General features: G+C 42.3%; 2 protein-coding genes across 2 annotated transcripts; one reads left to right on the top strand and one right to left on the bottom strand.

The window, feature by feature from the left end:
• Positions 1–449: 449 nt before the first annotated feature.
• On the bottom strand, positions 450–14454 carry whamm (WASP homolog associated with actin, golgi membranes and microtubules). The gene is made up of 11 exons (XM_030078152.1): positions 13804–14454; positions 12787–12960; positions 11779–11929; positions 9136–9305; positions 7489–7696; positions 5990–6171; positions 5069–5155; positions 4845–4940; positions 3659–4091; positions 2630–2772; positions 450–1771 (listed from the first exon to the last, which is right to left on the bottom strand). Exons 1-11 carry the CDS (start codon positions 14374–14376, stop codon positions 1619–1621), a joined length of 2370 nt encoding a protein of 789 aa, XP_029934012.1. The 5' UTR covers positions 14377–14454; the 3' UTR covers positions 450–1618.
• A 255-nt stretch (positions 14455–14709) lies between these two features.
• fsd2 (fibronectin type III and SPRY domain containing 2) lies at positions 14710–24202 on the top strand. Its single transcript, XM_030078173.1, has 13 exons — positions 14710–15217; positions 15483–15794; positions 15918–16013; positions 16257–16490; positions 16783–16805; positions 17869–17990; positions 18839–19003; positions 19193–19327; positions 19541–19694; positions 20622–20755; positions 22060–22192; positions 22309–22485; positions 23285–24202. The coding sequence occupies exons 2-13, from the start codon at positions 15513–15515 to the stop codon at positions 23532–23534; spliced, it is 1905 nt and encodes a 634-aa protein (XP_029934033.1). The 5' UTR covers positions 14710–15217; positions 15483–15512; the 3' UTR covers positions 23535–24202.
• Positions 24203–24275: the final 73 nt, after the last annotated feature.

Here is a 24275-nt window from a genome sequence, read left to right as displayed (position 1 = left end):
ATTACCAATAAATACACACACACACACACACGCACACACAAACACACACAGAGGTGGTGCCTGCATCAGGAATGGAACCCGGGAAACGAGATGCCGTTGTAAGAGCAGTCATTGTTACCTTGGTAGTGTCAGCTCCCCTAAGTACATAAAGCTAAATAAATCCAATCACGACTGGCTGGGGATGTCTGAGCCCTCGCTGCAGGAAAGAGATTTCAGAGCGAGGACTGCTAGATTGGATATTGCCATATGACTCATCATCATGTGGGCTACGGATCCACCAAAGCACACTCACTGGGGTTCACCTGCACAGTCTGATATGACATCTCTTTAGATGACTCATTTGGATAACTGGATTTCATCATGACCTAGGCACAGCTATAACTTGAAGAGATCAAGAAAAAACACACATTCAAAAGATCAAAAATGAAAGGAGACTGTAGAACTCGCAATCTTGATCTACAAACACTTTAATGTTGTTTGCCATTCAAAATAATCCTCTAGACACTTAAGCAAAATAATGAAACCGATACAGAATAAAGACCAGTGCTTCATTGTACTTCATATCCTTAGCAGGTCTGAGTACATCAAGTGCTCTGAGTCACAAGTTCAAAGGTCATAAGTACACAATTTGTCCTTAACTTTGTACGTGACCGGTCAACCTGCCCATCTAAAGCTTTTCTGGGGATCTGAACAGGAAACGGTGAGCCAACTGGTGTGAATTTTTATGCATTCACATGGACAGTGCTAAAAACAAAAGGCAAATTAATCCAACATTCAAGCCTTGCTTGTTATGGCATCATAGAACAAAAAAACATACGATCATGTAATAATTGCACCTTAAAAGAACCCATGTCCATGTTATTCATGAAGAAAGACATTCACCAATTTCAAAATGAACAGGGACAGGACATAAGAAAGTCGATAATTCAATGACAAATGTAGATTGTAATGAATGCTACCTTTGATACATGATTATTAACTTTCTTGGGTTAGTGGAAAAAAATACAAAAGCCACGCTCATGATTTGTAGGAGCCCTTATAACGGTACAATCAAGTTAAAGTCTACTGCAGTGTCCAAGCTGATGTGCATTATGTCTGCTGGGTGTTGTCTCAGCTTCAGGCACAGGGTTTTCTCTGCTTCCCTTGCTGTGTGAATGTCTGGCTCACCAAAAGCCTTGATAATACCAACAGAGATTTGAGCAATTCAATCATTCAATTATATTAATGTTTCACTCTTGTTCTAGATTAGGGTTAAATTTCAGCACCTCATTCGCTCACTCAGCTCGGGATTTCAGCAAAGCAGCTCCACGGAGGAGACCAAACTGACTTTACCATTTGCTGATTATTTTGATTCAAGCAGTTTTTGGTGGCGTTACTGTCACCTTGGGATTATTTTGAAAATGATGAGATAAGTGGGTGACATGCTCGGCAACCAGCGGGGTCGCATTTAAAGGAGACATAATCCCAGCCTTGTCAAAGGAAGAGCCTGTTTTGGTGGAAATGTGGCAGCAACATATGCTGTAGCTTAGTATCGTGGAGAAAACAAAATTGGAGCAGGGGTGATTAAAGAGAGCATCTTCATTAGTGTGTGTGTGTGAGTGCGTTGGTGTGAGTATTCTCAGCTGTCCCAATCTGTCGACTGTGTCTCGTCTTCTCCTGTTGCCTCGTCGTCAGAGTCGGCGGAGACCTTCTTCATCCTCTGCATCGCAGCCTTGATGCTGCGCTCCAGCTCGTTGTCTCTGCTGTTCTGGACTTCTGCTCGCTCAGGAACCTGCACCGTCACAAGATCCAATTCACTTTCCTTCATGCTCTGAAATTAACACTCACCAAAGTCCACCTGCTTTTAAAAAGGTCTTAGGTGAAATCAATAAGAGTCACCTATATGGGCCTGTAAATGTTTGAGGATGATAAAATTTGAACACCTCAGTTATGATCGTCTTGGCTGGTTGTCAAACTTATTCTCTGCTGATCACCTTCCACTCTCTGACAGTGAGCGAATCACATAAAACCAAAATTGCTGCTTTATTTGATTATTTGAAAATGTTTGCACTCCTGTTTTGCATCTGCCTGGTTAACTAGCCTAATATGAGGATTAATATCAAAATCTGAGAGATTACAAGTTTGGCAGTGTGTGTTGGTGCGTGTACTTTAGTGAGCCTGTTTTAAATTAGCACAAGTACCTGATTGTATACACAATCAGCGCGACATACTTTGAAAAATGTATCTTAATTATCTTAGCTGACCAAAAAAAAAAAAAAAAAAACTCTTGGCAGGTGATTTTACTAGTTTACCAGCTGTTGCCAGGCAAGATAAAATCATTTCAGACACTTTATTGTGCCTTAAAATTTGCAGACAGCGTCTCAGCTAAGAATGGACAATAAAAACACAATGACAAAAGCAATAAAACCACAATACAAACACCTATAATAAAATCAAATCACCATATATGTGTGTGTGTGTGTGTGTACCACATACGACTACTCTGAGGTCACACTGCTCACAGCAAAGGGCTTGCCCCTCAATTATTGATACAACCACCAAAGTGATTTAAAGGGGATGACTGTAAAACCAAACTCTGTCCACAGGAAACACGCGGAAACAGTTCCCTCGTGCTTCTAGAAGCCCTCACCTTCTTTAGGGTAACTCCCTGTCGAATGGCAGTCATCAGGTTGCTCCTCAGGTCCCCTGCAGAGGGCGCTGTCCCCGGGGCAGGCACCTTTCGGAGCTGGATCTGACCGCGCTGCAAGGAGGCCAAGACTTCGTCCATTGTTCCTAGCACAAGAGTGAGGGAAATTAGATTGAAAATTTTGGAACAATGGAAAGCCTGGAGTGTAAACAAGGGGAATTAGGCAAAAAGAGCTGTCAGTCATTATGTAGAGCTGAACATTGTACACCACAGACTTCCCTTGGAACATAAATACTAACCAAATAATATGCTCAACCATTCCTGCATAACTGTGTTCATCTTGACGCTTTAATAAAGAGCAGACTGCACAGCGCATTCCTATGTTCACATTCTCCGTGAATATTTCCAACCAGCATTGGCACAGAATTTCAGAACATTTCAAAAATACCATCCTTTTGAATGGCCTTCATTTTTCAAAAGGTTCAGAAAAATGAAGCTGTACTGGACTGTGCTGTCTCCCTGCAGCTGAGAGTGTGCATCAACAGAACCACAACTGAGGTAAATGCCTCCCCTGGTCTCTTGGGGTAGTTGGGGATTTAGGACAGAACACCAAGTACAGGCAGCCAAGCAAACACACACACACACACACACACACACACACACACACACACACACACACACATTACATTACATTACAGGCGCACTCTTCTCTGGAGCAAACAAGCGTAACTATCCCAGCGGTATGACACTTTCACACTTCCTCCTCCATCCATCCTGAAGTAACAATCTGTGTATGTATTTATCCTCCTTGGGTGACAGAAACAAAAACAAGTGAAGACACAACTTTGCTACCATTCACACAGTCATGACGGGTGTGGGATCTCTGACTGGGTTAGAGATGACTAGACGTACTGATGAATGATTTATGGGCTTCTTGGTGGCTTTGGGAAAGGAGGGAAAACATCTTGATGTCTGTCTGCTACAGAAATAAAAATAAGGGAGGAGGGGCAGAGTCATGTATTTCCATCTCACCTATGTTTTGCTTGAGAGTTTTCTTGGCCGGGAAAAAGGCTTCCTCTTTCTCAGTGAGGGGCATTGGTGTGTCCTGGGAGGGAGGTGGAGCAGCAACGTGTGGAGCAGCTAGAGCAGGAGGCAGAGGTGGTGGTGGTGGTGGTGGCGGTGGCGGTGGCGGTGGGGGAGGAGGAGGGGGCGATGGTGCGGCTGCAGTCGGGTTGGCTGTCTGTGGCGTTGGTGGGGCGTAGATTTGGACAGGAATGTTTTGGGGTGGACGGGACTGCTGTTTCTTGGTTGTTTTCCTGGCGTTGGGCGCGGGATGAGCAGAGGATCGGTCGATGGAGAGAGAAGGATCGAGGCTGATGATAGACAGGGGCTGGGAGGAGTTGGGCAAGTCTGATGAAAACATCTTGGACTGAGGAGTCTTCAGGATGTACTGGCCATGTCGTTTCTTGGGAAAGCAGAAAGTAGGAGAAGAAACTGATTTAAAAATAAGGATATTCCAGAGGAGACAATGGAGACATGTAAGAAAATGAAAAACGATGACAGTCCCAACATAAAACTATTACTGAACTTGCTGAAATGTTTCCCTTTAACATATTAGCACTATTTAAAAAGTGGAACTGGTGACTTAAATTGTGTTTTTCGGCTGGATTTAGTTTTTTTTTTTATTTTTTTGGTTAACACAATGTCTATATAGAGCAGATGCACCTGCAGTGGAGCTTATGGGGAGAAAGAAGTGAGCTCTCTCTCTTCTATGCTGGATTTCTCCTTGAATGTTTAATAATATTGCTTACAATTGGAAAATGTAGAACGAAGCCTTGATTTTAGGGGTTGATGGCTAATGTTTTTGTTTGTTTGTTTGTTTGTTTTAAATTAAAAGCCATTGTAGCTGTGCTACAATATCTCACAGTGATGGCAGTGGACTCACTATTGGCTTGCCAGGGTTCAGGTTAATATTCACAAATTTGCAAGTATTTATGTCACTATCTCTCATATTTTCCTGACTAACAATTCTCCAGTTGCACTTATAGAATATAGCCCTGAATCTCAAATTGCCTGACATGGAGATGCGTAGATAATGACTGAATTTTCATTTTAGAGTGAACCTCTCCTTAGAGCAGGGCCTTCTGGTAGTTTATTAAATAATGAGAAGTGGGAGGCTGCAGAGAGATGCAGAACGGCGAGAATGAGAGGGTCTGACCTCTCTGAAGGATCGTAATCTGCTCAGGGTCTTGGCTCTCTCCTGGTCCACCCACTCCTTCCTCCTCTGCTCCTCCTCTTTCTTCTTTTCTCGTTTCTGCAGACAAGACAGGGAGACAGGGAGGGGCACAAAACAGAGAGGGAAGTGGATTCAATTTCATCTACGGCCTCTGCCAGGGTGGGTATCTCTGTGGGTTGGGCTAACACGTTGCCATGGAGACGTACCAGGTGGACTTGGTGGTGCTGGGTGAACTGTATGGAGATGTGCTCGGCTGCACGCTGCTTCTGCTCATGGGCCTCCATGCACTGATCCTGCAGACATACACACACACACACACACACACACACATACACAAATTAGTGTGTGTGTGTGTGCTCACTACTGTGAGCACACAAGTACACGAGTATGTGGGCACCCTGTGTACACATTAGGGTCAGGAATGCAGGGCTTGGGCAAAAAGATACATGAAAATGCATAAAATCTTGGTGAAATTAAATATGTGGCAAAAAAAAAAAAAAAACACAAAAAAAACATCTCAATTGTTTGGAGTACCTTTCTGCATGTGACCCATGTTCATGTTTGTCTCACTGAGCTGTCAAATGCTCACATATGAAAGGGACTATTGTTCCCTTTGGGTTACCATTTGTGATCCATGGGGGCCGATGGCTGGGGCATTTTTTCCAGTGCATTCTGCACAGGAGTTTTTTTTTTTTTTTCTTTTTTAAATCAGAAAACAAATGAGCTGCAGAAAATGCAAACCCCATACAAAGCACAACTGGTAAAAAATAAACCAACCAATACAGTTAAGAAAAAAAAAAATATATATATATATCACCAGAAAACTGAGGGGAGGAAAATTGGTTGGAGGCAGAGCTGGGGAAAACAGCACCACCCTTTTCTGTAAGGCCTGCTGCCTATTTCCATCAGTGGTAAAATTGTGTGAGAGGTTCGATATGATTCAAAAAATAAACAAAACCTTAGTGGTACAAATTGTGAGTTTGTATGTGAACATGCTATAAAAATGTATAATTTCATAGTTCAATAAAATTACCCCAAAAACTGCCCCTAAAAATCAGGTCAAAGTGGACAAAAAAGGCTTTCTGGAAATTAAAGTTTCTTGTTTACGTCACTGGTGTATGCCCTACCTTCTTGTTGCGGAGAAAAGCTCTCTGGGCACAGATGTTGCCTCTCTTGGTCTCCAGGGTCTGGAGACGTCGTCTCAGCTGATTGACAGTCGGAGGGTCTGCCTGCTGAGTACCTGTGTGGAGGCTCTGCAGCTCCTCGGGATCCTCACACACATCATAATACACCACCTCCTCCTTCAATTCTACAACACAAAGGCAACTCGATCACTCCAATACTCCTATTCCACACACACACACACACACACACACACACGTATACACACATGGTGTGGGAATATTACAGTACGCTGATCTGGTTCCATCCCTTGTAGGAGGAAATCCCCAGTAAGCCTTGTGCTCAGGGATGTCGAGTACCAGCACAACACACATATACACAGCATTTCTCCAACCAGCGCCTCTTCATGTGACATCAAAAGCAGCTGTGTTTACATGCTGTATCCAATATGGTAGATGGCACGGCAGTTCTGACACATTGTTCTGTTGTCGCCGCAACAATGTCTCAACCTTGTAAACAACATTGTAACACACTCCTGACAGAGACACGGGCCAAGGAAGTCTGGCACCACAACACAAACTTTCACACTGTACAGAATGTGACGTTAGTTTTCCCCAGACCTGAACAAAGCTTGCTCTGCAGGCTTCACTTACTCACATTGACAAGTCATCTGCATATTTTCCTGGGTCACTAGAGGAGTGCGAGTGCTTTCAGCTGCAACCCACAGTAGCTGTACATTTGGAATATAGTAATTAAATCATTTTCACAAGCATTTAAAAAAAAAACCCTGCTCACTGATGAATATTTAATTTCCATCCAATTTCCATAGCCTCGTACGAGCCTCCGTTCATCCACACACCATTTTCATCATCTCTTTCTCTTTTCTGCTGCTTCTTTGACTGAGCAACAAGTGGCAGAGGACCCCATCTTGCTTTTCAGGTTTGGCAAAGAAATCTAAAGCCAGCCAAAGTAAGCAAACAAACAGCCAAGACAACCACAGAAACAGAGACTTGGACACGGAAACACACACACACACACGCATGCGAGTGTAAACAATTTGGAAGCAAACATCCCATTTCCCAGAAGGAGCAATTAGGGGAAATTTACATGCACAAAATACTTCCCCAATGTAAATATGCTTTGCAGCAAATTACTGCATTATTTTAAATGCAGAGTGGCAAAGATGGCAGTACAGTGCAGTATGAAGCAATCCTGGAGCTCTTCACCAGCCTTACCTGTTTTGCACTTTGCACTGAAAACACAGTGAGTCACATCTGTGGTGTGTTTGATAGACCTTTGAATGAAAGCTGCTAGTCTTTTACAGTAGACTGTAAAAACCCAAGTATCACAGTTCCACCGGTATGAAAGCCTGATTCACAGTGATTCATATTGCTCAGAAAGGCACTATGTTAAATTCCTCTTCACCCTCACCCCATAAAGCACAAGTACACTGTCTACTGTTACTCTCACCACTCCACTACTTAGAATATTAAGTGTAGTGTACCTTTAATCTGCCTCCGCACAGTGTCTATCTGAGCCACAAGCAGCTGCTCCTCATTCTTCAGGATCTCAAACTTGACATCATAGAGTTCCAGCTGGGCCTCGTAGAACTGCAGCTCCAGCTGGTCCACCGTGTCCTGCTGCTGGCCATTCTTGGGTGCCGACCCAGAAATGGGTCTCTGTCCTGGGCTTTGGCCAGACAGACCGCTCATCTGCACCACAACAAAAGAAGAATACTGAATTCAAATAATTACAAAATCAGCAATATTGTCTTTATAACAATGATAACCCGACCAATGCCATATTTTAACAAGAAATGCATGACACACACATATTGAATGCATTATGAATGACTAGCACCTTGGCCATGGGATGCACCTTGAGGAGAAGAGAAAACTGAGACCAAAACACATTTTTTAGTGCAGGTTGACAAGAACACAACTATATTTAAACAAATCAGCTGTCCACTGAGCATATAGGAGAAACACAATGGTAATGTTAAGGAGTCTTGACTGGTTGATTTTTACTTTGGCTGGTGCTGAACAGAGGGTACGGCAAAAACTGTGACCTTTTAAATACACGCTAATCAGAAACTGTTATTATGATGATCAAAACCTTCAACAGTCTTAATTGTTTGTTATTGTTTATAGTAAAACTGTTAACTGTTGCATCCCAAAATGAGATTACGTCATGAATGCTGAGATTATACCAAACACAAAGAGGCACACTAAATACGAGGAAAGAGCTGAATACAGAGAACTGATTCAAGATAAAGGAGAAATTAGAGTGGCCTTATGTCCTCCAAGTATACAAGTGCTCTTGCTGTGACAAGCATAGGCGCACATGCACACTGAACACTGCCCCCAAGTTATGTTGGCTCCAGTGCTTTATGCATAAGAATTGCGTGGGTGTAGTTCACTGATCTCATTATACACCTTCACACACAGCTGTCTCTGAAAAGGCTCATATTGATTTCACAGTGGTCGCTACCCCCAGCATCCTGAAACCTAATTTTTAAAGAGCTTAATCGGGTGAATAATGCAGCTGCATGAAGGTGAAGCTACAAAGTATTGCCTTCTCGTCCATAAATCTGAAATATAAAGCATGACACGCTAAACCACCGTGCTGCTTGTTGCAGGTTCCCCCACATACTGTCATCGTGACATACAAAAAACACTAGCGAAAAATCAGAGGAAATTTACATAGATACACATATAGCTAGCATGTGTAAACACACACACACACACACACACACACACACACACACACTCACATATACACACACAAGTTTTGGGGGTGTATCTGGGGGATTCTCTATGTTTCTAGTCGAGCTTTATAAATAGATCAAAGGCCTACAGCAGCCAGAGAATCAGATCAGACTGGAATATCAAGTGAAAGATACACTAGAGCGGGTAAGCTGTGTGTCACGTCTCTTTGCTCTCACACACACAAACAGTACTAGAATAGTTAAGACCTTGGCAGTGGAGACGAAGCGCTGAATGACAACCACAGAGTCAATATGCCAACTTAGAATCTGCTGACTAATTGCAAAACGAGATATACTCTCAAGAAATGTTGTTGCTTGGTTTTTGCTTGTCAAAAAACACAGTGAGACACACACACACACACACACACACACACACACACACACCCTCTCTTTGATGCCATCCTTCTTGCGTTTGAGGCACATCTCGGTGGCTCTCATGTGCTGCAGGGTTTCTTTGGCCAACAGGAAGCGTAGTTTCTCCAGCCTGGGAGCAGCAGATGCCCAAGCAGCAGCTCCAAAGCGACATTTATCCTCCTCCATCTGCTTGACCATACCTGAACATGGAGAAAATCATCTATAATGCATGTTCGCATCACACGTAAGTGTTAAAGGATAAAACACTCTGACACTGGCAGACAGGGCTGAGCAATACAGTTAAAATAAATATCTTAGTACTCATAAGGATTTTTTAAAAATATCTATATATCACGGTATGACACATGCATGCAAAATAACATGTTGAGTAATGAAGTTACTGTTCGTCCAACTAAACTGAATGGTAATGTTAATGGAACAAAACTCTTTCAAATATTCCTTGAAACGCTTCAAGTCTAATTTTATAAACAGTTTTAAACAGAAATTTGCTTGTTATTTATCAGTTTAGTAAACAGAATTGTGTGCCACAATCACCATATCGACACAATATGAATCTATTCAAAGACAATAAATGATAATATTGAATTACTGCTCAGCTAATCCGTGTATCATTCGTTCTTTCTTTTTTCAATTGCCAATCAAAAATTAAAAAATGAAAAAGTGACTGGTTATTTTGTTATTTGTTTTTTAATCTAACACCAAAATCCAAAATATGCCTGGTTTTTCATAGTTCAATTTTAGGCTCGGATCAAAAATACGAAATGGAAAAACGGGCATCAGGACTGAATTTGATTTTATTATTTAATTGGTCCGGTTTACGTGACCCAGAAGTTTGGTAATGAGCGGTAGCTCACAGCAGATCACAGTAGCCAGGTGCATTCAGTCCCGCCACCCTGATCACCGCCACCATGGATAGTTATTTCGTGTTGTTTCGAGGACCAAAGCGTGTGACTCTAAAAGAAGAGGACATGACAACTGAAAAAATCAGCTGAGCTGAGCGGCACCGGACGCTCACCTGTCAGATCCGGCAGACCTGACCGGGTGGGCGCGGTACCGTCCGGTGCCGCGGCCGGCCCGCCTGATGTCGTCCGGTGCCGCGGCCGGCCCGCCTGATGTCGTCCGGTGCCGCGGCCGGCCCGCCTGATGCTGTCCGGTGCGGCCGACTGGCGCCGCAGTAGGAGTAGTAACATGGAAGGGCGCAAGCCAGTGATTTCGCTTAGGGCGGCAACATAGGCAGAACCGCCACTGTGCAATTTCACAGAAAAGTGCCGGGTTTCCCAGATCGGTTAAGAAGGTCTCCGGAGCTACTACCCATCATTGTTAAGAAGCTCAGCTGATTTTTTCAGTTGTCATGTCCTCTTCTTTTAGTCACACGCTTTGGTCCTCGAAACAACACGAAATAACTATCCATGGTGGCGGTGATGGTTCCATTTTGTATTTTTGATCCGAGCCTAAAATTGAACTATGAAAAACCAGGCATATTTTGGATTTTGGTGCTAGATTAAAAAACAAATAACAAAATAACCAGTCACTTTTTCATTTTTTAAATTTTTGATTGGCAATTGAAAATAGAAAGAACGAATGATACACGGATTAAAAAAAAAAAAAGCCCTACTGGTAGATATGATTAATTTAAGAACAAGCGTGAGCTTTCCATCACAGGAGCATCTATAAAAAATATAATTACAGGTCTCCAGGGTGAGTTTTCCTCTCTAACATCAGACTATATTGTTTATATTGTTTCTTAAAAATGTGTCAGACTTGAGATAACCCTGTTTTATACTTGCACATTTTGTTACTTGCTTTTGTATGCTCCTTTTTTAAATTATTTATTTCAATCTCATATTCACTGTATTTTCTGCTTGTTGAATATATAAAGAAGAGCTCTCGCTCTTCATTTTTTCATAGTATGTACACTGATCTTTGTGTACTGCTCTTCAGTTTTTTTCTCCTTCTGCACATGTTGTTTGTCTGCTAAATTTTGTAAGTTTTGGGTCCTGAGGTTAAGGGAGGGGCTAGGGGTTGGGGAAGTAAAATTTTGGTTGATCATTACATTTATTGTATTTTTGCTTTTGACTTAGAAAAATCAAGAACAGATCTATCAAAAAATCTCTGAACACCAATAATAACAATAACACAATAGCTAAATATCTAACTAGTTTTTGAATATCGGCCAAGTGTATAATGGCAGCCGCGCACTCTCACTCAAAAAGCAAAATGTGTTGTGGCTGCAGTGCATGCTAGCCTCCTGTTGGTTAAGAACTCTGGATTTTTCCCTGCATGAATGTAGAACATCAAAATGGTGAGTCTCTGGAAAGAAGCCCTTGCTCTTTGAGTCTGAAGGACAGACATCAAAACCTGACATGTACATTAATATTTTAGACAGCTGAAAAATGATCATCTACATCTGGCCAGTTATCCACAGAAAAACCAGAAGCTTGCAGTGTGATGCCAGTACAGTACTGAAGTGCTTTAGGGGAGATTTTTCCCTTTAAGGTCATGCATGCAGAGCAACATACAAATGAGTGGCATGTCAACACCTGCTCACTGTTTACACACATACACACACAGACGCACACACGCATACATATGTTCACAAGCACGGACACAGGTGCGCACACACACAAATAAAACAAACACAATATGCTATACCAGCCAGAGCCTTTGATGTCTGTACAAAGTAGGTGACAGTGATGTCCTGAATCGAGGCGACTGCATCCTCGGCTCTTCTCCTCCACTCTTCTGCCTCCTTCTCCAGAGCTGCAATTCTCTTAGGACCAAAGTCCTCATCCTCCAAAGACTTCTGCAAGAGACCACAGTCAGCAAAACTGTAAGCACCTTTTCACTGAGCGATTTGTGGCAGAGCTCAAGTGATTACTTAACCCAAATATGCGTTTGTCTTAATTCAGTTTAGTGAGAATTTTTTTTTTTAATTCTCCCACACATTTGGCTTCAATGAAAAAACAAACTGTGACTAACATTCCAGTATCATGTGTGTGAATGTTCATGTGTGCCTGGGCCATGATGGAGAGCTCTGGCCGCGTCCCTCTCTGACTGGGGCTGCCATGTGCTCCAGGCAGAGTGACCTGGTAATCACTCAGGCTCATGATTACATTAGAGACGCTCTGGATGCTGACTCCCTGAGGTTCACGCCAGTTCTAGGATCAGCTAACACTGCAGCACAGTGACCATATGCAAATTATGGAGGAAAAAAACAGTTAGCTATGAATGAGTGGCCTGCCATGGCTGGATTTGACAGTTGAAACATAGACCCATCACTACCTCAGTGGCATCATGTTTTGGGAATGTCAGCAGTAGCAAATGAAGCAGCCCTGACCAGCAGGGGGACCTATAGCAACCAAAACAATTATTTAAATTGTCTATTCAGTAAAAACAAATATTTTACTCACTGATTCCTTGGCAGTTTTTCCACTCTGAGATTAGCTTTCTGTGTTTTTGACACGAGAGCTGGATGTAGGCTATGTGGCTTAACATGAATTTTATGTGAGTCTTGAGACTGTAAAATGTGTGTTTACATTGGCAGCATCTGTAAGTAGACCTCTACCTTGAATTGCAACAGGTTAATCCCATGTTTAGATGATCAAAAGAATTACTGACTGCATCTGGTGTTACATGGTATAGTAACTGTGCTGTGTTTACCAAAATCTCCATCTTGTAGAGGCAGGCCAGCTCTCTCATGTCTCTGAACGGCTGGAGCAGGTACTGGAAGAAGGCGGTTGCCACTGTGACCAGGTCCTGGTAGGCCTGGTCTTCTTCCTGGTAGATGCTGAGCAGCAGAACCATTCTGTCAGCATCGCCATGGCTCTGCAGCAGCTGGGAATGGAGACACAAACATCACTGGTGTTTATTCCCTGCGCACTTGAACTCCTCTTTGCTCTGCATGGTTATTCCACATCATGACTCAGTCATAATGACAAAATATCACAATAATCACGATAAAGTATTCCAATATTTGATAGGTAAATTAAACTATCATTTTCAATTTGTTTGTAGTTAGGACTTGTGTCTTATCAATTTAGACAACAGAATTATCTCAGTAACTTAACATCAGTAGGCCTTTTTCATCAATATTATCCTGTTGAAAGATGATAAACTGTAATACTGAGCCCCATGCTTGGAGGAACTGAGCAAGCTGAGAATGTGGGTAAGATGGACCATGCTAGTTATCTTAGCAACCATGCACAACTTCACACATTTAGAAAGAGTACTTCGTTTTTCTGAATCTGTGATGAAGGACAGCACATTTTGAAAGTGAAAGTGAGCAAATGATCACGTGACATGGCCAAAATAAAATTTCCCCATGTCACGTGATTACTACTGCTATCATTATGCCGTGAGACTGGATCAGTGGCAAAAGATGCTCATATAGGCTCATCTGTGGCACCTAACACTAACCCTCACCCTGAAGGGGGATCTACCTCTGTGGAAAACTCAGACACTTCACATAACGTTATTGAAGAGACTAACTTACAATGACATTGCCCCTGTCAACCAGGTGAAGTCTGGACACCACTGGACACCTTGCTCTCATTGTAAAGACAAAAACATTGTCACAGACCACGACATGTCCACCCCGGACTGCTCCACCCACACCAGCCCTGTGGACGGGACGGGACGGGGCAAGCAGCTCTCATCTCTCAGCTCTGTGTGTCTCACCTGTCGCAGGTGACCCTTGGCCCTTGACATCTCATCCTGCATGGCCTTCCGTTTGAACTCCTGGAGGTTTTCAAAGTACTCCTCGACGTCCCGCTCATCCTGGGAAAACAATGTATCCAGCACTATTTTGCGCCCACATATATCGATGGCCGTGCTAAAGTATTTCTCCAGTTTTCGACAAGAGGTGTCAAAATCCCGCTCGTCATCGTCTGGACTCGACCTCCGGTTGGGGAATATCAAGTCCCATATGTTTCCTTCTTCAAAGTCTGATAAATCGGGAAGATATGTTCCTAATACGTCGGCGACGCAGGTGAGCTGCTGGTGGATGTGTTTTAAGTCGCTGACAGAGAAGAGTCCAGCCCAGCTCATCTGAGTGTCGCCGACAACAACTTGCTCTTTGCGTTTCTGCCGCTGTAACGTCCGGTTGTGACAGGTGACAGCAAACTTAGACTCGATGACATTCCACTGCACGATAAAACCCAGCTTAAACGTTTCATGTTCCTCAAATATGTTACTTTTCACAGCGACCCACCCGTCCAAGCTGTCCAAACGCTCACACTCCACGTTATTCATGGTTAGAAACGCTGTTTCACTTCAGCCTCTGCGACGTCGCCGTCTCTGTTTACACCGTCCGCCATTAGTGTGACGTATGCTGCCTTCAGAGCCCGCAGAAATATCGGGAACACGAAAACTTGTCAAATGAAAACTTGAACAATGCGACGAGGAAAGGTGGAATGTAATAGTAATTAATGAGATATTTAATGGAGAAGAGCACGAGAGCCATGCAAACAGTTGATAGCAAAGCGGCGTACACTTTATCAGTTGTGGCAACTGAATATATATGTGATGTAAAACATATTTTACATGTCTGATGCGCATTTTCTCCTCTTTTGTGTGGCACTGGAACACAAAGTAGCTCTTGATTGGAAGTTTGAAGCAACCGCTGCGAAAACTGCTTTTGTTACAGAAATAATTGCTAATATTGTTTTAATACAATATTAAAAGCACTTAGAAGTTCGTACGTAGGATCTTACGGTGAACACGTGAAGGCACCAGCAGGCCCTCTCAGCAGCTTCAACTCTGACCTTTGAATCACATGTTCGGGGAATTCCAGTCTTGCAACATCATTGCAGTGAGCACAGTACAAGCGAATATTTACAAAATGTTTTGCAATGTAAAGAAAATCTGGTGGTTATAAAATGATCTCTCTTTATTTTTCTTCAATGAATACCCACCCCCTCCAGCCCCCAAGTTATGTTTCTCATTGCTCTGACATTTGAGCTGTGTGAATCCCATCTATTTTTGTCACAAGTGCTGGCTGGACTTCAGGCTACTTGGAGAGTTAGCTTGTCGGAAACCACTGACGCCCTGAAACCGTTATTTTCAAACAGTGATTAGGTGATTCATCATCCAGGTAAATTTGCTATCAATATGTCAATATGCCACTATGAGGAGTTTAATTAGATCAAGCTTACACAGCAGCCTATTGAGTGGGACTTGCCAGCTCGAGTATGGTCAAAGTGGTGTTTGGTATCTCATGCTGTTACTGCTAAGGTTACTTTGTATCGTTCTCAAGTGGTGCAATGTGTCTCTCTTTGAATGCTAGATAAAAACAGAAAGTGCTGCACTGATCATTAATGTCATGACAGAAAGTAAACCCTGACTTTATCCTCCCCTAGTCACGCCTCTGCTGCCTCCCTCCTCTTGTTATGGATCTGTATGAGATCAGAGGAGGCAGGCTGGATGTGATTGCAGAGGAAGCCCCGAGCGGAGAGGAGTACCAGGAGCTCGGCAGGGAGTCAGCCACCATGGAGCCCTTCCTGGTGGCAGCAGGCAGGGGAGGAAGGGCGACCAGAGACGTGTCCACCTTCCAGCGGTTCTCCATCAACACCAATGAGTCCCTCCACTTTGAGCCATGTGAGGATGGCGCCCCGTCCCCTACCGGAGCTGATGATGGACATGATGATGTGTTTGAGGAGCACGAAACTGAGGTGGGAAGACAGACCCGTCATTTATCATCACCTATCATAATGAATGATTTGACTTGAAGTAGAATACACAGACTGAACTTAGATCTTCACTGTTTTTATTTGTGACTTTTCACCTGCTTTCAGACTGAGATTGCAAAAACCAGGAGTAAGCTGCAGGAGAAAGTTGCTGAGATGGAGAACTTTGCAGGCCATCTTGAGGAAATCTTCCTCACTGTGGAGGTAAATGTCATCCTCGGTGGAGATCTTTCAGGTTGTACCGGAGGCGGATTGGTGGTGGCTGGAAAGTCCATGTGTGTTCCCCCACTGTGGGCCTGCAGCTCAAAAGCCACCACATCCCAATTTCATGCATTGCCTCCCCCGATTTGTCATCCTCTCCTCATCCCCTGTGTGTGTGGATAATCCATTTAATGCAAAACAAAAATCTGTGACAACGGTATTATGATCATATGAATGTATGTGCAGGAGAATTTTGGCCGTCAGGAGCAGCACCTGGAGCAGCACTACAACGACGTGCTGCAGACGTTGTCCCAGCGCTATGACGACAGGGCAGCCGGGCTGGAGGAGGAGAAGAAGAGCAAGCTGGAGGCCCTGTACAACCAGCTGGTGGCTTGTGGTCGGACACTGGACGCCTCCAAGGAGCTCATCGAGGCTGCCCAGGAGCTCTATCGCAGCGAGGACAAGAGGCTCGTCCTGAAGGTTGTCTTGGTTTTTGTCCTTGTGCCATATTTGTTTCTGCTCTGTAATAAATCCCTTTCCCACGTCGATTCAGAAGAATGTGCAGAATATAGTTGGGTTTATGATGCCAACTGGCACCATCCGTGTAATCATATAATCAAAGTAGAAGAGCCAGAGAGCGGATGGCTTTGTTGTCATGGTAACAATGTAGATTAAAGGGCTGATTTTATTAGGTATAGGACATATCGAATAGTATTTATATGTTTTTTTTTTCTGTGTGGTTGAATTGATCTGTTTTAAATTTTATTGACAGGTAGTTATGTCCACCATTAAGAGGTAATTGTGTGTGATGCTGTCATGGCATACGGCATGACGCTGTAGTGACGGTGACTGTAGTGACGGTGACTGTAGTGATATGTCAAGACTAATTGCCCGTTATGTAATACCGACATATACAAGTCCAATGCTGTGTTCCAAAGTGATATTTGCATGCAGATTCAGAATAATTTTGTGCAACTGGATCGACTTTGACTAAGCCTTCTAATGTGACAGAATGGTTTCTGCAGGTCCTTAAATTAATTTTTATTGGTCGTGAACAGAACTCCCCATGCACAGCCAGTATTTGTAGTCAGGGGCTGGTCGGTTGCAGGAGCATCTCAGTGAAGACAAAAATTAATCACTGCACACTGAAATAACTTTTTTTGTAGTAGGAGCGAACAGTGTTCAGTGTGCGGTGGTTAATTTTTGTCTTCCGTTTTGTTAATATTAGGCCTTAAAAGTCATTAAATAGCTCTAAATTCAATTTTATGCAGCCCTAGATGCAACATAAACTATTGTAGCCCTAGATGCAACATAAACTATTATCGGACTTCATTTATACATTTTTTTCACGAGTTAGTCAAGTTCTTCTGCATCAGAATCAGTCTTTCTGCTGTTATAAAACTCTAACCATACTGCTGAATCTAACACTGCCTGCCTTTACACTGACTTACTATATCAACCTGTTGGGAAAATACCTGTTCTGGACTAACCCAGCTCACTTTATACTTACCTGTGGGGAAAGCCAAGAAAATCCTTGTACTTATCTGTCCCAAATTCTGCAGAAAAAAAGTCCAGGTTACAGTCATTGCAGTACCACCTTGTTGTCTAACCTAAAGGAAACTGTTACAATAAAAGTTCAGAGAATTACCTACAACTGAACCTTACCTCTGGACTAAATATATTCTTGCAACCTTTAGACCTAACCTGCATTGCTTATTTGAATAAGAAATAGCTGATTTGTAAAATTTGATATTTGAAAGGCATTGAGTTTAAATGTCTCACCCATGTTTGGACATTGAATGGAATGACACAAGCCGTCTTACCGTCGTATTCAAAATGTGTTGTTATACATGACCAGAATCGAGGAGTTTGCCAAAGAGGAGGTTGACCTCACGCTGTCTACGCCTCTTGAGTTTAAGACACCTCTTGCCGACCTCTCAGATGTCAAAACCATGATGGACTCCATCAATATCGTCCCAGGTCTGATTTCGAAACCGCTCCTTCACTTTGTCATATATTACATACAACACGCCAACCAATAGACTGTGTAATTACTATATGTCCATGGATAGATAAAGGCTAATTTCTTGTCCTTACCCTTCAGCTGTGCAAGAAAAGTTAACTCTTGAATTAATGAATCAAATGCTCTTTCTCTCTCAAGTGTTATTAGAATGGATAAGTCATTTCCTTGAAGGCATTGTGCAGTTGGAGTCTGTACGCTCTATATGTCCCTGATCACAATGTAAACAGGCCTGTGGCTTAATGGTTGCCTAGAAACCAATTAACTAGCAATTTTCTCTCTTTGTGTGTTTAATTACAGGGTGATCTCCAATTTGTCAGTAATTGAGTGCTGCTGTCAATAAGCGAGCATACATCCAGCACTGTTGCCACCCATCTGTTTGATTAGAAAATCTCACAGTGATGATGAAGACCATTATTAACTTTCATATATGAATTAAATTTGTCAGCTATCCTGTTGTAAGTGCATGTTTCACAGGGCATTGTCCTGATTAAAACAAAAATCTCAGCAAGAATAAGGCATCTGATATTTGGAAAGAGGATATAATTTGTAGATTCTTTTATGAAAACACTTTATGGGGATGCCAATTGTCCCTCAAGGAAAATAAAGATTATCTTGACCTTGAGCAAAGCAACTAAAATGATTGAAAACAAGCTGTTAAGCTTTAAATCTCAACTAATGTGCCTGCTAGAATAAGCTGTCATAATTTATTGCTTAAAAAAATGCCACTGCTCCATTATTGCACTGCAGCTTGTTAGATCATTATAATAGGACTGGGATTATAATGTTTTCCCAAATGTGATTCTAGCTCCATCCGCCCCAGTCATCAACCCTCAGATGCCCAATTCTGCCACACAGACATCCCTGCGTGTGTGCTGGAGTTTGTTCTCAGACGATACGGTGGAGTACTACGAACTTTACTACAGACCTGTGCTGGAGGACACCCCAGCAGACAGCACCTGCGGACCAGACGGTACACGACACATATTGCAGATTCACATTTCTTGCTGAACTGAATCATAATGTGACCGGTTTACTATTGAAATCATATCTATCAACCTAACTTAGGTTTGTCAGATTGAAGGATCCTTGAGTTGCTCTGAAGTCTAATCCATGCGATATCGAACTGATACTAAAACTGTGGTTTCTTTCCCCTTTTCAGTAACCAAGGTAAAGGTGAAGGAGACCCACTGCACAGTGAAAGATCTACTGCCCAACGCTCAGTATGAGCTGTGGGTGACAGCCACCAACACCACAGGCATCAGTCCAGCAGGCGAGAAGGCCCTGTACATGACAGGTAATAAACGCCCCAGTCCTGCCGTGGCATGAGGCACTTAAGCCCTGACAGTCCAACTAATTGTTCTGATATCCTGGTGAGACTCCAGGTCGTCCAGCAAAAATTGATCCCTGTGAAGTTGCAGCTTTGACTCTTGACTTTGAAGTCTTTCAGAGTCTGACTCACAATGTTACATGTATGAGGCCCAAACTGTGGATTCCTCTCTCTTTCCAGTGCCTTCGCCGCCGGTGATCAAACAGAGGGAGTGCACCAGCTGTCCAGAGGCCGCCTTGATTCGCTGGGATTCAGGAAACACCAACCCTGTTGACTCCTACACGGTGGAGCTCAGTGAGATGGGTACAGATGGCAGCCAGAGCAATATCACTGAGTAAGAACTGTCTTGCCCCAGCACACACCACCACACACACCTACAGTACATCACATCATCACTCTTTATCGTGGCTCACAGAACTAACTTGATATATTCTGCATGGAAACAGTTGTGCTGTCTGTGACATTTTAAACACTGTAACAGTGCTAGAAGTACAGAAATGAAGCCAGCACACTTAAATTATGAATGCTCCCAAAATCAGTTTTTAAATAATTTTCATTTTCCGTAATTTTTTTTTCACATGTGCATGATACATGTGTTTTCATTGCTGACAAACAACTAAACTACATTTTTTAAAAAGGCACTGCATTAATAGAAGCCCTTTTATACCGGGCACAGAATCCCATGATATTTGTCTTCACTGTGCTGCCCTTCAATAAGGCTTTTGCTTCAATACATCCATAAACAAAGTCTCTGTTAGTGCTTGCCTGGGTTTTTTTGAGGTCCCATGGTTGTAGAGCTGCTGATTCAAGACATAGCCTGTCCTAGAAAAATCTATTCTTAGCCTCGCCTCCTGCAGCACTGTTAGCCTCAGCTAGAATGCTGTCCCAGCGTGTGAGGTCATTTTCATTTTTCATCTGGTCACTTCAGAGAGCGAATTGAAAGTATGCCAAGCCATTTATTGAAATGGTCTATTTATTTCCACATAATTAAAGCAGAAACTCAATCAAAACTTTCCGTACGGGTGTTATGGGTACAAACAGATGGCCGCTTTCTTTGTTTACGTCATTCACTGCTTTTAGCTCATCACACAGAATGCAACATGCACCTAAAGTAGAGGGAAAATGTTATCAGACTTTCCTGTGGTACAGGTAGGAAAAGGGGAAAAAAAAAAGTCACTGCAAACATTACCATGCCTTATCCAACTAATACATTTTACAACAGTTTGTGATCTGCCTCTGGTTCCACTGGTAAATCCCTCAGGTCCGTTGTCGCTGTGCCCACCTGTCAGTGTCTGATCCAGCTGCAGAGAGGAAGGCGCTACCTCATCTCCGTCAGAGCGGTCAACATCGGCGGGCCCAGTGAGAGGAGCGAAGCCCTCACTGTCTCTACAACAGGTGAGGAGCCACATGAATCAGCCTTTACAAGAAGCCAGCAGTGTCTGATTTGCCTGGGAAACTAGTATAGTTTAAGGTCTTCCGGTACCCTCTTCAACGCCCCCTAAGCAGAGGTGGAAGTGACTTATTATATTTACTCATGTTACTGTTCTTGAGTAGCTTTTTGTGAACTTGTATTTTTACAGTGTTTTTAAAGCCAGTAATTTCACTCCTACTAAAGTACATTGTTGCTTGAATATTGTACTTGGTTACATTTTAAATCACATCAATTACAGAAAGCAAATGATCAATTTTAGATTGTGGAATCTTTCACAATAAAAGCGCGGTCAACAAAGATGAGGAGCACAATCTCCTTCTATTTTTTGTTATTTCCAAATGTCCTATGAAAGGTCCACAATCAAAAACTGCAGATGGTCGATGGAAGCAAGGATCATTTAAACGTTACTTAATGCCGTAATGGTTAATTAACTGTTAGTTAATGATTATTATGGCATTTACTAATGTTAATAATATCTACAATAACCCTTAAATAACGTATAAATTAATACCTTAGCATGAACAGCATTAGTACATGATTCTTAGGCACATTAGTTAACAGTTAGTTAACTGTTACTTAATGTTTATTACAACATTAACTACTTTTAATTGTTGTAGTCTTATTGTAAAGTGTTACCCACATTATCATTATTATTATTATTATTATTATTATTATCATCATCATTATTACCATTATCATTATTCCGCATTTGTCAGTTGAGTCTACAGGGTCCTCACTCCAATCGGCTGCCTCCAATTTTGTGCAATGCACCTTTAAAAGAATGTAGTTTGAACTGTGTACTCTCATCATTTTATAACATGCATGGAAAATCACACCTATCAGTTAGTGTTTTGAAAAGTAACTCAGGAACTACATTTTAAGTGAGCTACTTTTTACTTCAGTAAATTTTTACAGCAGTACTTATACTTAAACAAAATATCTGCAAACTAACAGTGCTTCTACTTGAGTAGCAATTTGTAGTACTCTTTCCACCACTGCCCCTTAGTAAGAGCCAACATCTTCATTTGCCACCCCCAGGATCCACCTGGCTAATGATCACATTGCAGTTTTGTCCTGAGTTGTGTTCAGATGGCTCTTGTTGTAAAACGCACTCAGTTTTACTGTGTTGTTGCTTTGTCCTGTGCCACTGATGCACAAATGATTGTCCTTAGGGGACAAATAAACTTTAATAAACAAATAAACTGTTCAGTGCTTGTGGCACATTCATGTGATAAATAAATGTGTTTGTTTATGTGCGTTTATACAGGCACATTTTTCCACCTTCTGGAGGATACTGCCCATCCGTGCCTGTCCATCTCTGAAGACGGCTTCACAATGTTTTACGGCGATGAGGAGCTGCCACTAAGTGCTATGGCCTTTGATGATAACACCTTTGCCAGGTGAAGTACAACAAACATGCACCTACTAACAGGAATTTTCTTACTGTCTGTGAGATCCCTTTATGTGCCTAGTATAAATATGTGACATTAGTGTGTCTGTGTGTGTGTCTGTGTAGGTGTGTAGCTGTTCTGGGGGATCTGATTCCAGTGCGAGGCAGACATTACTGGGAGGTAGAGGTGGATGATCTGACAGAGTTCAGGATCGGAGTTGCATATGAGGACACCCAGAGGAACTCGTACCTGGGGGCAAACAGCTCATCATGGTGTATGAGACACATCCTCACTCCCTGCAGGTACCAGCTAATTTGCATGGAAAATGTAGCTATTTTCTGTAGCTTTGGTCTGCTGCTATATTTGTAGAAAGCATGCAATCCCTCCCATTTATTGTATTGTTACTATAAATAGGAGATGGCTATTTGTTTCACAGGCCTAGACAGATTAAATAAATACCATACAAGTTTCTCAGCTTATCTGATCCTGAAATTAATGTGCTGATCCTCTGAGAAAGACTACCACGCACTTTGTGGAAAGTGGGCCAAGATGGTATTTTTAGTCACCAAAAATCTTCCTTTCCTAAGCAAAAATTGTTGTGCCTCTGCTTAGTGCATAACTAAGCCTATTGGAGGTAGACTTTATGCATGGGAAAAAAAGCACAGTAGAATATCTGTAACTTTATGGCTGTTGCTATAGCAACTCTTCTTGGAACAAAGCAGCAGGACAGTTGAATTGTCACATTTAGAGGATCATTCACCAAGGCATTTCACACAAGCAATGGATGTGCTTTACATTCAGGGTGTCTTAATGCCATCCTTCTGTGCAGCTCTGCCTACGCACGACTTGACAATGCACACTTCTCTCCCTTAATCCACAGCCACAGGAATTCCTGTTGTGGCTGACAGTTCAGCAGCCACGTAACTAATGGCTTTAAGAGATTTACATTCTGATAGAGTAAGAGTCAAGGTATACAGTATGTGACAGCAAAATTATCTGATCACAACTCCAAGTAGACTGCAGCTTGCTACTCAGCAGCAAAACGTGTGACTTCTTAAGAAAGCTGTATGGCGTCAAGACACTGCCTTTTTCTTTGCTCAGGCATAAGTATGAGTTTCTGCACGACGGCTGGAGCCCCGACCTGAGGATCACGGTGAATCCGGTGCGGCTAGGAGTGGCGCTGGACTACGAGAAGGGGACTCTGTCTTTCTTTAATGTGGACCTAGAACAACACCTCCACACCTTCCACTGTCACTTCCAAAATTATGTCCACCCCTGCTTTGCCCTGGACAACCCTGGAGCTCTGACAGTACACAATGGCATAGAGGCTCCTGAGTACGCATTTATCTGACATCAGTAACCATCACTGCAGAAGATTCTGCATATAATAAAATCTGTGATCGGTAATAAGTACAATTTAAGGTCTATAATTTTTTTTAAACGAGCAGACTACAGAAAAATGAAAACTTCCATACATGTCATCTCCTGCACAGTCATAACTCAAATTCAAGTATTCTCCAGTCAAAACATTTTGATGCACACCCACAAAATTCTAGACCCACTTGATCATTATTTATTTTGATCAAGTTATACACAAGATTTTTTTGACTGGAGCACAAGTAGAAATATTTCTACCTTTATAAAAAAAAAAAAAAAAAAGCATATCGTATTGCAAAAAAAAACAAATTTATGCAAAGCTCAAATCCAATCTCAGTAACATAACATGCCAGACCAAAAGACAAAAGTTTTTCCAAACTTTTATTACAGTATTCCATGGGAACAGGCATACACCATTTTCCAAGATAAGAAAAAGTTCCACTGAATTTTACAATATGTATATATTTATATCAGCAACTGTGCAGAGCAAGTGATGAAAATCCCTCCCAAAATTAGGCTCATTTATGCACAAAATATTCTTTCATAACTGAAATAAAAGGCTCTTAATAAAAACGTGTCATTTATAGTTACTATACAATTGCATGTGTGTCTTAAAAGGAAAAATCCACCTGGAAACACTTACACCTCAGGGCAAACAGCTACTGGTGATGTGCCACACATTTCTGGATCTATTTTGATGCTTGGCGGTGTATTT

The sequence above is a fragment of the Myripristis murdjan genome, chromosome 3 (genome assembly GCF_902150065.1).
Source record: "Myripristis murdjan chromosome 3, fMyrMur1.1, whole genome shotgun sequence".
NCBI classification, from domain to species: domain Eukaryota; kingdom Metazoa; phylum Chordata; class Actinopteri; order Holocentriformes; family Holocentridae; genus Myripristis; species Myripristis murdjan.
This window is presented reverse-complemented; position numbering and strand designations above follow the sequence as displayed.